Source organism: Falco biarmicus, chromosome 3, assembly GCF_023638135.1.
Source record: "Falco biarmicus isolate bFalBia1 chromosome 3, bFalBia1.pri, whole genome shotgun sequence".
NCBI classification, from domain to species: Eukaryota; Metazoa; Chordata; class Aves; order Falconiformes; family Falconidae; genus Falco; species Falco biarmicus.
This window is the reverse complement of record NC_079290.1, coordinates 13,936,591-13,950,908: the sequence shown is the minus strand read 5'-3', so window position 1 is coordinate 13,950,908 and position 14,318 is coordinate 13,936,591. Positions and strand designations below refer to the sequence as shown.

The 14,318-nt window shown below is 64.3% G+C and overlaps 2 protein-coding genes across 5 annotated transcripts in view; one reads left to right on the top strand and one right to left on the bottom strand.

The window, feature by feature from the left end:
- The window catches only part of MROH1 (maestro heat like repeat family member 1), a 56,963-nt gene extending 56,256 nt beyond the window's left edge, over nt 1-707 (top strand). For all 4 annotated transcript variants that reach the window (XM_056333109.1, XM_056333108.1, XM_056333107.1 and 1 more), the window contains one exon: nt 22-707. In XM_056333109.1, coding sequence (XP_056189084.1) covers nt 22-107 — 86 coding nt within the window. In that variant the 3' untranslated portion in view covers nt 108-707. The remainder of the gene's footprint in view (nt 1-21) is intronic.
- A 1,684-nt stretch (nt 708-2,391) lies between these two features.
- The window catches only part of BOP1 (BOP1 ribosomal biogenesis factor), a 69,802-nt gene continuing 57,875 nt past the window's right edge, over nt 2,392-14,318 (bottom strand). Inside the window, exons 4-16 of the mRNA XM_056333117.1 lie at nt 9,417-9,571; nt 9,036-9,153; nt 8,850-8,951; nt 8,268-8,480; nt 7,552-7,713; nt 7,089-7,169; nt 6,557-6,626; nt 5,406-5,538; nt 4,125-4,305; nt 3,712-4,000; nt 3,475-3,559; nt 2,916-3,023; nt 2,392-2,690 (exon numbers count right to left, since the gene is read on the bottom strand). Coding sequence (XP_056189092.1) covers nt 2,537-2,690; nt 2,916-3,023; nt 3,475-3,559; nt 3,712-4,000; nt 4,125-4,305; nt 5,406-5,538; nt 6,557-6,626; nt 7,089-7,169; nt 7,552-7,713; nt 8,268-8,480; nt 8,850-8,951; nt 9,036-9,153; nt 9,417-9,571 — 1,851 coding nt within the window. The 3' untranslated portion in view covers nt 2,392-2,536. The remainder of the gene's footprint in view (nt 2,691-2,915; nt 3,024-3,474; nt 3,560-3,711; nt 4,001-4,124; nt 4,306-5,405; nt 5,539-6,556; nt 6,627-7,088; nt 7,170-7,551; nt 7,714-8,267; nt 8,481-8,849; nt 8,952-9,035; nt 9,154-9,416; nt 9,572-14,318) is intronic.

The following is a 14,318-nucleotide window of genomic DNA, read 5'->3' as shown; positions in this document are numbered from 1 at the left end:
TCTGTGCTCTGCTCCTTCCAGCTCTGAACCTGCTCCTGAAGGACCCCGTCCCCGCCGTCCGCGTGAAGGTGGCCGAGACGCTGGGCCGCCTCGTCAGGATCCTGTGAGCCCCGGGGCACCCCGGCTCCACCACAGCAATAGTTGGGTCGGCTCCTCGCCACCAGCCCCACAGCTTGGGGCATCCACGGGCACTGCCACGTCTTCCTGCATTGAGCACCCACCTGGGGCCCGGCTCGCCTGCCTCCGCGGCAGCACCATCGTCTTCCTCTGCTCTCACCAGCCTGCGGGAGCCTGCCCGGTCCAGCACTTTTGCAGCCCGCCTCCAGAACCTGCTCAGCCTGGCCATGACATCACAGCAGCTGGAGGACACGGTGGGCACGACGCGGCTCCTCTCTGCAGGCTGCTGTGCAGCGCCCGGGTTGTCCTGCGGGTTGAGGGTCCTGGGCAGGGGGCCTTGGTGGCAGGACATGGTGTGAAGGGGCTGCAGCTGCCCTGGGGCCATGGGCAGGTGGCATCCCCGGGCTCCCCACGTGGCTCCCACTTAACTGGGAGCAGGATGGAGCCCGACCCCCCCCGGCTGCCACTAGCCCCTGGTCCCACCCTGCTGCTCCCCGGTGCTGAACACGGGGCCCTACTGGATGAATGTGACCGTCCTCTCGACACATGTGTACATAAATGTATTTTTAAATAAAGCTCTTTGCTCCTCACAGCGTTGTGGTGGGGTGAAGGAGAGGGGTGCCCCCCTGGCAGCTGTGGGAGCTGGTGTCTTGGGGAGGGATGCAGGGGTGTGGGGTCTGCTGGGATCCCCTTTGGAAAAAGGTGCTGGGTCTCTTCTCCACCCTCTTGCCCAAGGGGAAGCCCAGTACTGGCCCTGGCTCTACCCCTGCCCCCTCCACCCCCCGAGGTGGTCCTGCCACAGCTCTCCCTGCTCCTTGTCACAGGTTCTTTTTCTCCCTCAGGTTCAGTTCCTGCTGTTCCTGGCCCCGCTCTGCTCCCCGGGCTCCTTTGCTGGGCTGCAGGTGCTACACAGGGCCTGGCAGCAGCCGAGGGACGTGTGGGGCGGCAGTGGTCCCATAGCATGGCTCGGCCCTGTCCCGGCAGTGCTTCTTCTCAGCGCTCAGCAGTGACATCCAGCAGGGCTTGCAGTGTCAGGGGCAGTCCTGGTGTCAGTAAGGCTCAGAGTGAACAAGCCAGATCAGAGAAGACCTGTTGTTTGTGCCCAGTGCTGCAGGTGGGGCAGAGGCCGCCTGGGGTTTGGTGGCAGGAGGTGTCCTGTAAGCTCTTGGCCCCGGCATGGCACGGTGGCACCTGTAGGCTCTGGTGCTTCCTCGGCTGCTGCCTCTTCCATTGCTGTGGGACAAACCTTCAGCCCTACCTGCTCCCTGGGCTGGAGCAGCTCCCGCAGCCCTCGTGGTGGCGGGATTCCTGGGATGACCGGGCAGGGAGTTGGGCTGCACCAGGCCCTCTAACCAGCCTCAGGGGGCAACGAGGGGGTCCCCTTCCTGCGCTCCCCCTCTCCCAGCCACCTTCAACTTTGGAAGCCGTAGGTGGGCGCTTTGCATCGGGTTTGTTGGCAGCCCTGGCCCATGGCCCCACTCTGGGATGAGCCCAGGTGCTGTGGGACCCCACAGAGAGGGTGCTACGTGCTGGGGGGGCCACGCTGGCTCCCGGCAGCCCCCGGCCACGTGGGTGTGTGGACCAGGGAGGGTCCCAGCTGGATCCCCCCAGGGCCTGGCACGGGGAGGGACAGTGCCTGTGGCCATTGCTGAGCTCATGTGTGGGATGAGCTCACAGTGCCCATGGGGATCCTGCGCTGGGACCATGGGCAGGGGGAAGCCAGGGCCCTGTGCCCCCCACTGGGGTGACCCCAGGAGCTATGTGGGGTGATGCTGGGGTTACCATGGAGCTGGGGGCCTGGTGCATTTTGGCTGGGGCTAGGGCTGGCTGCTGGCTGTGTCTGTGCTCTGGCTGCACGCGGGGCAGCGGGTGTCAGGGGTCCCACTGGAGTGGAGACCCTGAGGAGGGCTGAGACAAACATCTGATTGTCCTTCCTTCCACCCCATCACCTGCCCCTGCCTTGTCCCACCACCCTTCCCTCCGGCTGGGATAGGCAGGATGGCAACCGCAGCCCAGCTCTCCAGCACACAGCCACTGCGGTGGGGTGGCTTCCCTGCAGGGATGGGGCTCAGCCAGGGCTGGGACAGGACAGACCCCATCTGCCCAACCCCCATCAGGCAGGAATGGCTCCAGGGAGCTCCCACAAGAACCCCGGGGAAAGGCAGCTGTGCTGGCCGGTGGGCACCACGCTGGGCTGGGGGAGGCATCAGCCATGTGTCCCCCCCAGCCTCAGCCCAGCCTGGGCTGAGCCGGCAATGCAGGAAAAGCGCAGGATTGTGTCCAAAAGGTTTAATGAGAAAGGCCACAGAAGTCCAGGAGCAGGAGTGGGAATGACCTTCCCAGCAGAGCGCGGTGGTCCCGGTGCTGCCCCTTGCCCGCTCTGTGGTTGGGCTGGGGGTGCGTGGGTGCCAGGTGGCACCTATGTGTAGAGCCGGATGGTGCCATCGGCACCAGACGAGAAAACCCAGGGCTGCGTGGGGTGGAAGATCACGTCGAGGACAGCCAGGTCCAATGTAATCACATGGCCCTTCAGCACCTTCACGGGCACCAGCAGCGGATTCTGCAGCAGGTCGCTGCGATGGAGGGGACAGGTCAGTGCAGGGCTTTGCCCCACCCCCCACCCCGACCTCCCTGGGGTACCCCCAGAGTCACCCCCCCTGCAAGCTCTGCTTCATCCCCCCTGACCCCGGTGTGGGCAGCACCGCACCCTCCCGGCCCAGCAGGGCTCTGCCATGCTGCCGCGTGCCAGAGAAGTGACCCGACACCGAACCCCTGTGCCTTCCCCCCCTGCTACCTACTTGTAGACCATCCCGTGGCAAACTATGACGGTTCCGTCGTCCGAGCCCGAGGCGAAGAGCGGGTAGTGCTTGTGGAAGGCCACAGCCCGCAGCGCTTTCTTGTGGTGCCTGCAAAGGCAGTGTGCATGATGCCAGGGGGTGGGGGGTGCTCTGCCCCTGTCCTGACGCTTGGCCAGGGTGCCTGGCTTTGCACATGGCCAGGCTTTAGGGACCCCAAGCTCTGCCATGAATGACCGCGTGCATGGGATGGGAGAGGGCAACTGGGACAGACTGGGACCCGCTGTGGGCAGCTCAGATCAGCCCAGCACCTACTGCCCTAGGGGCTTTGCCCCACCGTGAGCCCCAGGAGAGCTGTGGTCACCCCCACCCCAGCACACGAGAGTGTGAGCCACCAACATGCTGGGAGATGGCTGCTCCTGGCACGGCCCTGGCAGGCTCCATCCTGCTGCCAGCTCCCAGGAGAAGGAACAACTCTGGGAAGATGCCCCATGGGGTTTAGGGGGGCTGCCGGCAGGTTAATGGGGAACAGGCAGAGACTGGCCAAGGCCCTGGGGCTCACCGTAGCAGCTGGTAGGGTCTGGTGGAGAGGTCCAGATCGAACCAGGCCAGCTTGCTGTCGTAGCTGCCGCAGATGATGTTGTCACCTGTGAGAGAGAACAGGGTCTTTGCGGGGTTGCCAGCGAACCCCACGGTGACCTGCCAGCACCCAGAGCCCTGCCTGCACCCCAGTGGAGCACCACACTCCATACCAGCTTACAAGACCTGGCAGCTCCTGGGGAGCGCACAGGCCACGTACCTCCAGGGTGAATGGCCATGCTGGACACCCACTTGCAGTTAGTCATCAGCTTCTTGGTGAGCTCCTGCTTGAGGAGATTGTAGATGCGGACGTAGCGCTGGGTGGCCACGAAGAAGTAGGGCCGGATGGGGTGAAAGAGCACGCACTGCACCAGCCCCTTGCTCTTACGGAAGGGGTTCTGGCTCCAGCGCTTGCTGGTCTGGTGAATCAGCACTTGCATGTTGCTGTTGTCAGACACGACACTGGCGAAGTAGTCGCCTTTGCCATGCCAGGTCACCTGCTTCACGGCCTGTGGAGAGCAGGGAGGGGGACAGCCACAGGTCAGACCCATCAGTGGGACTGCCCCACACCTCCCCAGGGAGCAGCCCCCCCATCCAGCCAACCTGGCTCCCGCAGGGCCTCCTCATCCCTACCTTGCTGTGCTTCACAACCAGCCGGATGCCTTTTCTGTGCTCCTCCACAGTGGCTGTCACCCACTGGATGGGCTGGACCCGCTCCTCCTCCGGTGCCACATAGGACTCAAGCAGCTGGTCAGTGGCCCCATAGAGCAGCTTGTCCCCGAGGCAAGGGTTCACCAGCAGCACCGACTGCTCCCTGTAGCGTGGGGCGAGCAGATGGATCAGGGCACCGCTGAGGAGAGGCAACCCCTCCGCAGGCCCTGTACCACCATGGGATCATTGAAGCATTTTGGTTGGAAAAGACCTTTAAGAACATTAAGTCCAACCATTAACCCAGCACTGCCAAGCCCAATGCTAAACCATGTCCCTAAGCACCACATCTCCACCATTTTTTGAACACCTCCAGGGATGGTGACACCACCATGTCCATGGGCAGCCTGTTCCAATGCTTGATCACCCTTCCAGTGAAGGCATTTTTCCCAGTATCTGTCACAGCACTCTCCAAACTAGCCAGCTGCAACAAGATCCTTTACCATCTCACACCAGCATACTCTTCATGCCAGTCTCTCTGCTGCCTTCTAGTCTGACCTCATCCACAACAAGTGTTTTCTCTCTTCTCCTTCCTCTCTCCACTTCTTCCTTAGCTGCTCTCCCTTCATTGGCTCTCACCCACTTCACTTAACCAGCCACAGCTGCACCTTATCTATATCGGCCAACCCACCGCCCCTGAGGCCAGCCCACAGTTGTATATTATCAATGCTAATTAACCCAGCTTCATTCCTCTACAAATATCCAATCTAAACCTCCCCTGGTGCAACTGGAGGTTGTTTTCCTTGTTTTGTTTCTTGTTACTTGGGAGAAGAGACCGACCCCACCTGCCCACAGCCTCCTATCAGGCAGCTGCAGAGTGAGAAGGGTGGCCCCAGCGCTGAGCCAGGGCCACAGGGAGGGACACGTGGGACTCTGCTGACAGCCTGGCCCTTCTGCAGGCCAGCAAAGAGAGAACATGGTGGAGCTCTGCCTTAGCCCAAATGCCCCAGGGAGGATGGTGGGGACTGACTGGCTCTTTCACAGGATGATGAGGGCCACCAAACGAAGCAGGAGGCAGGGTCACAGCAAGCAGAGGTGGCTTTGCACACTGCAGTGTGGCCACCCTCGCTGCTGGAGGCTGCCACGAGTTTACCACGAGGTGATCCTGGGAGGCTGGACGGGCTTTGGGAGAGGAAATCCTGCAACCGCTTCCAGCTCTGGGAGCTCCCAGCTGGAGGGTGGAGAAGGCCATGCCGGGACACTCACACGCAGACGGCCACCAGGCAGATGGTGGGGTTGGGGTTCCAGGCAACGCTCTTCACCACACCACCCACAGGCAGGGTCTTCATGCAGCGAGCCGTGCACACCTCCCAGAACCGCACCGTGCAGTCATCGGAGCCTGCGGGACAGGGCAGGGTGGGCCAGGGCTGGGCATGCTGGGCCAGGGGCTGCCACAGCTTAGCTCAGCAGCACCGGGCTCCAGGGCATGGCACCAAGCCAGAGGGGAGAGCAGCCCTGAGCCCCACAGCCTCTGCGGAGGAGCACTGGGAGCAGCAAGAGGAACGCAGCAGTGCCCCAGTGCCCTTGATTCCCCAGCAGCTTCTCTGCGCGACAGCAGCTCCAGCACCACAAAGGCGAGACGTGACCAGGGACTGCTGCTGAGAGAACAGCCCCTACCCCGCTCCCTCCAGCACCGCGTCTCTGCCCATGGTCCCCTCCTGACGTGCACGGCTCCCAGCGCAGCTGCTGTGCTGGCAGCACGCCTGGCTCAGCTCGGCACGGCACCGCATTGCACGGCCCCGTCGAGCTGCAAGATGCAGGCAGGCAGCTCCTTGGGCAGGCTTTTCCGCAAGCAGGCACGGCGGGAGCAGGTAGTTATTTTTAACGCCTGATCTCAGCCACTTTCCCAGCCCGGGGCCAGGAATTCCACGTTGTGCAACCGACCGACACCGCGGCCACCGGGAGCTGGCAGCCTGGAAACTCCAGCGCTATAAAAAGCACATGTGCCTTTGTGGGCTGTTAAACTGCCATCTGCTCTCAATCTCCAGCCTCCGGCCGGCCACGCAGGGCTCTGCCGTTCGCTCCTCCAGCCTCACTTTCTCCACTCCTGAGCGGGAGGGACGCAGGCTCCTGGGTGGGGTCCCAAGAGCGGCTGGAAAAACACCCTGTGTCGGGGCGGGGGGGGGGGGCATGCCGCTGGCTCGGGCTGCTGCGGGACTCCCAGGGATGCTCCTTGCCTGGGCTCCCTCCAAAAGCCGTGCCCCGATGGAAGGGGCTGGCAGGCTCCCCGGTGCCCGGCAGCGCGCAGGAGCCCTGGCTTCCATACGAGGAAGCCCGGCTGCCCCGACTGCCACTGGCTTGGGGCTGGGGCTGGGCTGGTGGCACCCGGCATGGCTGGGGAGTGAATCCTTCCTTACCTGATACCAGCCACTGCCCGCTGGGAGAGATGCTGAGGCATCGCACCAGGCTGGTGTGCCCACGGTAGACCTGGGGAGGGAGACGAGAAGTGGGTGAGGGCCCCATGCAGCCCAGTGGCTCCTCTGTGGGGACCTCCCGGCCCTGCCCCGGGCTCCTCACCGAGGGAGAGGGGGGCCTGGGGGTCACCTGTGTCTAGGGGAAAGCAGGTCTGCGCGCCACCAGCCGCCCTGCATGAGCAGACCTGGGGCCCCTGCTCTTTTCCTGGGGCAGGTCCCCCGCTCTGCTCATCTGCAATGGTGCTGATCCCAGCCCTGCCTCACCCGCCACAGGCAGGACCCTGCTGCTGCCCGGCTCTGCCCAGTGGGGGCTGCAAGGCAGCTCCTCTCCCTTGGGGGCAAGCAGGCAGCAGCTGTGGCCAGAACAGCCCTTATGGGTGCGTGGGCATGCCTGGTCTCACCCGGAGCGGCTTGGGCACAGCCCACTGCCACGGGCATGCACACCACCACCCCCCAGCTCTGTGCACCCACTCACCAGGGCCTGGGTGGTTGGGAAGGGCTGCAGGTCCCGCGGCTTCGGCAGCTTGGGGATCAGATCCTCTGGGTCCACGTTGACCTGTGAGAGGCAGGCGGTGAGACACGCTCAGGCGGCACCTCGGCCCCCTGGCACTTGGCCGGTGCTGGTGCCAGGCGTACCAGGGCAGGCTCCAGCTGGGAAGCCCAGGTGCGTGGCTCAGAGCCAGAGGGGGATCATAGGACAGCACTTTTGCAAGCGTGGGCACGGCCCCTGTCACAGCTCAGGAGCTCTGCAGGGAGCTGGGACTGGTGCTGTGGGTAGGTGAGGAGGGGCAAGAGGTCGTGAGGAGCAGCAGTTTGTGCCCCAGAGCATCGCGGTCCCCTGACCAGCTGCGTGGCATCAGGGCATACATAGGCTTGAGCAGGGGCCACTCAGAAACATGCCCAGGGCATCCAGATGATGGGGTAGGAGAAGCCCTCACCCGCATTTTCCTCTGGCGCGGGCAGAGGTAGAGGTCCAGGCAGCGCTCGAAGCGCTCGTGGATGAAGCGGGAGTAGGCAGGCACTGCCCGCAGGCACCGGTACTGCTGTGGCACGAAGTTCAGCTTCCGCTCGGCCGGCTCCTGCTGCTCCCAGGCCAGCTTCTGCGGGGTGGAGGGGACTGGGGTCAGCAGGGCCAGCAGGACCCCTGGATGGCGAGGTGCTGCTGCCCCAGCCCCGGCACATCCCCCTGCGCCAAGCAAGAACCATCCTGGGGCCGCCTGCCCACCAGCCGGCATGGCGTTTACCCCCTTTGCCCCAGCACCCACTGCCTGCCTCCAAGCAAGCCCTCCTCAGCCTGCTGGGGGTTCACTGCCTGCTTTTTTTCCCCCAGTCCCCTGGGCTGAACGTGCCGCTGCATGCACCAGGAGACCCCGCAGTAGTTTAGCTTGGAGGCTGCGCCTTGCTGTCACAGGGACACGCTGCGCCCTGGGAGCTTCCCCCACTGCTCTTTTCATTCAAGGGGTGGAAGAACCTTTGCTTTCAGTTCCCTTGCGGGGTCTCATCTCCACATGATGTGGTCTCCAGGGTTCCCCTCCGAGGTGCAGCCCTTCCCCTTGCTGCCCTCCCCAGCACAGCCCTCTCTGGTCCCAGCTGAGCTCCCCCTGCACCCAGTGCTTTCCCCTGTGGCTTCTAGTCACCCACGGCCCCCCCGTACCTCCTCCTCGCTGAGCAGGTACTCGGGTGGGGGGTTGTAGGACTCCTCGTGCCCAGGCAGCTTCATCTTGGGAGCTGGGACGTGCATCTTGTGGCGGCCCAGGATGGAGTTGGGATCCTCATGGGCCCAGAGGTCGTAGTATGTAGGTGTGTCGTCTTTGGGTTTACGGGGCTTGATCCAGCCCATCTTGATGGCGTGGACTAGCTTGGAGACCTGTGGGGCAGGGAGAGGTCAACCCCAGGAGCCACAGGACTCCTCAGGCTTGGGGAGGAGGAGGAGGTGTGGGATGTGAGGATGGAAATGAACGTCTCTGGGCACAGCTCTGCAGCCCTGGGAGCCCAGTGGGGCTGCGCGGGACCAGAGAACTTGGCACAGGTTTAGATGAAGACATGAACTGCAGCAGCAGGAACAATCTGGGTGAGTGGGGCTGGGTGAGACATGGCAGGGACAGGAGGGACCACCAGACAGGAGAGCAGCCACGCTCATCAGCGTTCAGGGCTGCGGCCTGCGAGGGGGCTGCCATCACAGGCAGAGCTCGGCTCTGTGCTCCCAGCTCACCCAAGGTGCAGTCAGACCTCTCACCTTCTCCTTCTCGATGAGGGAGGGGATGAAGCTCCGCTTGTCCGCTGGGCGATTTGTCACCGGGTGGATCATGACTTCGTGGGTGAAGAAGTCAACGGCCGGCTGGGGAGACACAGATCCATGTTGGCCCCATCCTGGGACAACCCAGGGCTCAGAGCAAGCGCAGAGGGTGTGCCATCAGCCTACCTCGTAGGGATTGAAGTGGACATCCCCAAACTGCCCTTTCTGGAGCCGATGCACCAAGTCCACCTGCTCATCTGTCAGCTTTATGTCTGCACCCGTCACCTTGTCCTGGACCGTTCGCCTGCAGGGAACGGAGAAAGGGTTAGGGCTGGATTGCGGCGTCTGTCCCGTAGCGGGGGACTACCATGAAGCCCTGGGCTCCCAAAGCCATGTGCCCAGAGTCACACCGGGGGACCTCGAGGTGTCCAGTCTGTGTTCTCCAGTCCTGGCCTCTGGGGAATTGGGGCACTTCAAGCCCCGGTGCACACATGTGTGGACACCACACACTCCACGCGGTAAGCACATCACGCCATGCACCAATGTGGTCTTCCCTGACACGCTCACCAGTAGTCAGGGTTCTCCATCTTCTCCAGGAACATGTCCAGCTCATCCTTGTTCCGGATGGGCTTGTAGATCTTCTTGCCCTCCAGGTTGTAGCCGATGTGTGGGAAGTCCTGGTACCACTCCATGGGGATGTTGCCCACCGTGTTGCGAATGTCCTGGAGGGGAGTGGAGGGGAGTGGTGTGAAGGGAGGGGACACCATTCCAAACTGGGGTGGTTAAAAAAGGAGGGAGGGCAGGAAAGCCATGTGATGCCCACCCACCCCACTCCCTCCCCCAGGTACTGGCTGAACGCCGCTGCCCCTTTCTTGCCCACTTGCAGGCACCGAAAAGCTGTAACAGTGCCCAGGCAGGTGCTCTGCCCACGGCTTGTAGCGAGGGATGCCCCAAACCCCGTGGGAGTGAAGCAGACCCCGGCTGCGGGCTGCCAATGCTCTCACTGCTGCACGGCACTGCTCTGGCACCCACACCCCGCCGGGGTGGCACGGCGCTGGAGGGGGGCTGCACCAGGGCAGTGACCCCAAAGCTGCAGGGGGCTCAGCAAGGTCCGACCTCCAATGCCAGCGCCGTGCGTGGGCTTCGTTAGGGGATGTGCACCCCCCTCCTCTGTGCTGGGGGCAGAGGATGCAAGCAGTCAAGGTGAGCAGCGCCTGGGCTCATTTACAGCAGCAGGAAAGTTTTTAAAAACCTTTTAAGGGTTTGATGGACGGGAACGGCGGAGCGTGGCGCTGGCTGCGGCCAGGCTTCAGCTGCCTGCCGGCGTGCGCGGGCAGGGGGCTGCGGGCGGTCAGCAGCGCCACGGCTGAGCACATTCCTGCGTCCATTCCGCAGGCAGGAGTGCGCCTCACATTTTCCGATCGCCAGCTGCCAGGCCTGCTCCCCCTGCACGCGCACCCGGCCAGCCGCTGCCTTTCCTGGCTGCCCGGCCTGGCCGCAGGCAGCTGCCCGCAGTGCACCGGTGGCTTCGTCCCTCCCCATGGCTCCGTGGCCTCTGTGTGTGGCCAGGGGTCCCAAGGCTCTGGGACAAAGGCAGCCCTTGGCATCGTGGCAGACTGGGCCAGCCGGCACTATGGGCAAGTTTTGGAAATGCCGGCAGGCTCCGCATCGCCTGGCCCCAGTGCCGGCGGGTGGCACGAGGGACGGCTGCCCTGGCCCCATCAGCAGCTTGCATGGGGACACGCTGCGGAGATGGGCTGTCCCTGACCTGCTGTGGTCTGGGGGGTGCTGGGGGAGATGGGGGAAGTGCTGAAGCAGCTCCGCTTCCCTTCACGAGAGGCTGGGGGCAGGAACCAGCCCCAGCAGGGGCTCCGGACACCCACCGGCTCCAGCTCCCTGGCAGGACCCGCACAGGGCTCAGAGGGGAGTGGTGAGGACGGAGAGCCCACCCAAAGAGCTCACCCAGGCACCGAGCACCGACTGGGGGGCCCGATGCCAGGACACAGCTGGGGGTGTTTCATTCCGCACCCTCCCTGGACGGGAGCAAGGACACGTTTGGCAAAGGGAGATTCAAAGCCAGCAGCGAAACTTCTCCCGCTTAGCCCACTGCCCAGCAGCAGTGCCTGCGGACAAGGCAAATTCTCCAAACCAGCGAGGCAGCCCCAGCAAGGCAGACCTCCAGGCTCACCGCCATTGGCAGCAAGCCCATGGCATGCCCTGGGGATGGAGCCCCTGCACCTATACACGAGGGCAGGATGCAGCCTGCTGGTGGGGGTCAGCACCGGGCAGGTGGTCCTGCCTGGCCCCCAGTGCCAGCCCCCAGTGCCAGCCCCTGCTGCTCACCCACCCCGGCTGCATCCTGCACCTCGGGGCTGGTGGGGTCAGGCAGGAGCCTGGGGCAAGGGCCCTCTGGCCTCCCCCAGCTGCCCTCGTGCTGCAGAACGCAGAGACCCCGTCCCCAGTTACGGCCACAGGGGATAAAGGTGTGAAGGTGACCTGTGCCCCGTACACCCCGCAGTCAGGGGTCACCCTCGCCCCGCGGCACCATCTGGTCCCCATAAACACTTGCAAACACCACGGAGCCTCCCACAGAAAGGCACTGGGAGCCTCGGGAAGGCACAGCCGGCAGGAGCCCCAGGGTCCGTGTTGGACCCATCCATCACTCTCTGAACAGAGTCAGCGCAGGATGTGCGCAGCCCCCACAGGGATCTGGGCAGGAATTTTCCCCTCCACATCAGCAAGGGCCAGCCCGGTCTTGGGAAGCCACTTGCTGCGCTTGGCTGGAGGCTACTGGGGCACAGCCGAGACCCGGGGGGGCTCCTTGGACCACCTGCGACCGACCCGGCAGAGCCCCTGCACCTGCAGGCGGAGCCCCGCCGGGTGCTGCCCTCCGCAGCTGCCCCACTGGGGCTCGTGCAGGCAGACAGACAGACAGACAGACAGACAGACAGACATCTCCGGAAGCCTCACCCCGTGGCTGGCAGCCGCCAAGCCATTATCCAGGAAGCCAGGCTGTTATCCAAGGAGCTCTGGGAGCCTGGCACAGGCTGTTCTCCAGCCACCCACCCCTTGGGTGCCCCGGCACAGCCCAGGAAATGCTGGTGAGATGCCCGATGCCCGCAGCTCTCCCGTGCGGTGTTGCAGCTCCAGGTGGTGGTGCCAGCTCTTGGCCAGGCAGCCGCCTGCCGCCGCCGGGGCTGTCGGGGCTGGAGCTGCTGCCTCACCTGGGAAGGAGACTTCTGCGATGGGGCAGCAGACGCTGGCTCCCTGAGGGGCTGTGGTGTCGAGGCAGGAGTCCCCACAGGCACGGGGACTGCTCTGGCCAACCTGCCACTTCTCAAGCTCACAGCAGCCCCTTGGGCGCCTGCAAAGGCCAAGGGACCGGTGACAGGCTCGGTGACAGCTGACGCTTGCTGTCAGCACCCAGGTGGCATGAGGCATGCTGGCCCAGCAGAGGTGCACGGCCACCCGCCCAGCTGTGCCCCGCCACATCTGTAGCATAAGCACCTGTCCCGGCAGGGCCACGGAGCCTCTGGGGAGAAGCAGGGGAGAGGACGCAGCAGTCCTGGCCAGGCAGCAATGCTGGAGCCACTCTGCTTCACCTCTGCGGACACAGTGACGGCGGTGGGCCACAGAGCGAGAGGACACTAGGGGATCGGCTGGATGGGTACCTGGGTGATGACACGGGGACAGCGACACGAACTATTTCTCTGGGCTCTGCGGCCCACAGATCGGAGCAGCTTTGCTCCCTCTGCCCTTTCTCCCCATGTGATGCTCTCTGATAAACACAGGCTCCACTCACGTGGGGAGAGACGTGAGCAGGGGGGCCGCTCCCACCGCGGCGCCGCTGAGCAGGGGTGGCCGCAGCCTTCAGCTGCAGGGACACAGTCGGCGCAGAGACAAACAAGTATTTTTAACACCCCGGGCTGCTGCACAGGGAGCGCTGCCTTGCCTGGAGCCTGGAAGCCCAGACTGGGCGTCTCTTCCCGAAGGCCAGCTCAGCTCCGCCAGGAGCTGCGGACTTGACGCAGGAATCCCTGGGCAAAGCTCTTGCCAGGAGCACAGGCAGGATCCCAGCAGGCCTGGAACATTTTCCCCTCAAACGAGAGCCCCAGGGTCCCGTGCTGGCCACGTGGGAGCGCACCCCGGCCGCCCCAGCCCGCACCCCGAAACGGGAGGTGCCCCCACGCAGGGACGGCCTCGGCGCCAGCAGCGTGCCCCACGCACTGCTCCTGTCCCTGCACTTACGTGCCTGGCACAGACACCCCAGTGACCGCTGGGAGAGGACACTGGGAGGCCCGACTGGGTGTCCCCAGCCCTGGTGGCTCCAGGGCAGGAAGCAAACCCCGAGCACTGATGGTGCCGCTCCGTAGGTCAGGATGGGGATCTCAGCCCCGACAAAATCCCGTAGAGGGACATGCATGTCTGGGGCCAGGGCGGGAGGATGGCCGGGCTGTGGCTTCCCCCAGGGGGCTAATCCACAGCGGTGGGACCCATGTTCCCTCCGCAGCCCCACAGTGTGGAGGAAGGAGCAAATTCCTCCCAGACTTGAGCTTCTTCAGAGTGTCGAAGCAGCGCAGTAGCCCCGTGTGCCTCCCCTCGACTCCCACCCACCCACTCGGGCAGCTGGGCTGCCTCCCGTGCCGTTAACACATGAGCCGCGTCCTCCGAGCGAGCGCGGGGGAGTCTGGAGCCCCGGCGCGAGGGACTGCCGTCACTCAGCCTCACGTCTGGAAGTTGTTCTTGGATGGGTCCTGGGCATTCCTAGACGCACATTCCTGGCAGCTGGAGAGCCTCGTAGGAAAGATTCTTCTCTTGAAAATATCCGGTCCACGTGGAGGAGAAAGGGGACGGGGCAAGCTCGGCCCTCCCACCCCCCCATCCCAGGGACCGCAGCGGCGTGCCCGGGTGCCGGTGGGGCGCTGGGGATCCCAGCACCATGGCACACGGGCGTTTTGGATGCTCCCCGGGGTGAGCACAGTCCAGACTCCAGCAGCGCTGGGGAGGGCTCTGCACCCCCAGCAACACTTCCCATAGGAGCAGGGTCCTCGAGGGCACGAACACCAGGCACACTCTGCAGGGAAGGAAGCTCCACAGAGCCCGGAATCAGGTTGTCTGCAGGAAAGCCACCCCAAGCGCCCCACGCTCTGCAGGGCTGTTAACTGGGGAGGGGGCAGCTCCTGAAGACGGGGGAGGCAGATTTAAAAGGGACCACAAAGGAAGGGGGGCAAGGCAGGCAGCTGCTGCAGGCAGCACCTCCTCTGCAGCAGAGCCATGGCGTCATTGCAGGCAGCCAGGCCAAGCTTCCAGATAATAAAGCTGTGGCAGGGGGTGGACCGCAGCCGGGAATTTCAGACTCCTCGGCCTTGGCTCCACAGCCTCCCTGGGAGAAGGCTCTGACACCAGGCTCGCCAGGGCCTGGAAGACAATGCCCAAAGCGGGACATCATGGAAGCTCTCTGGGAAGCCA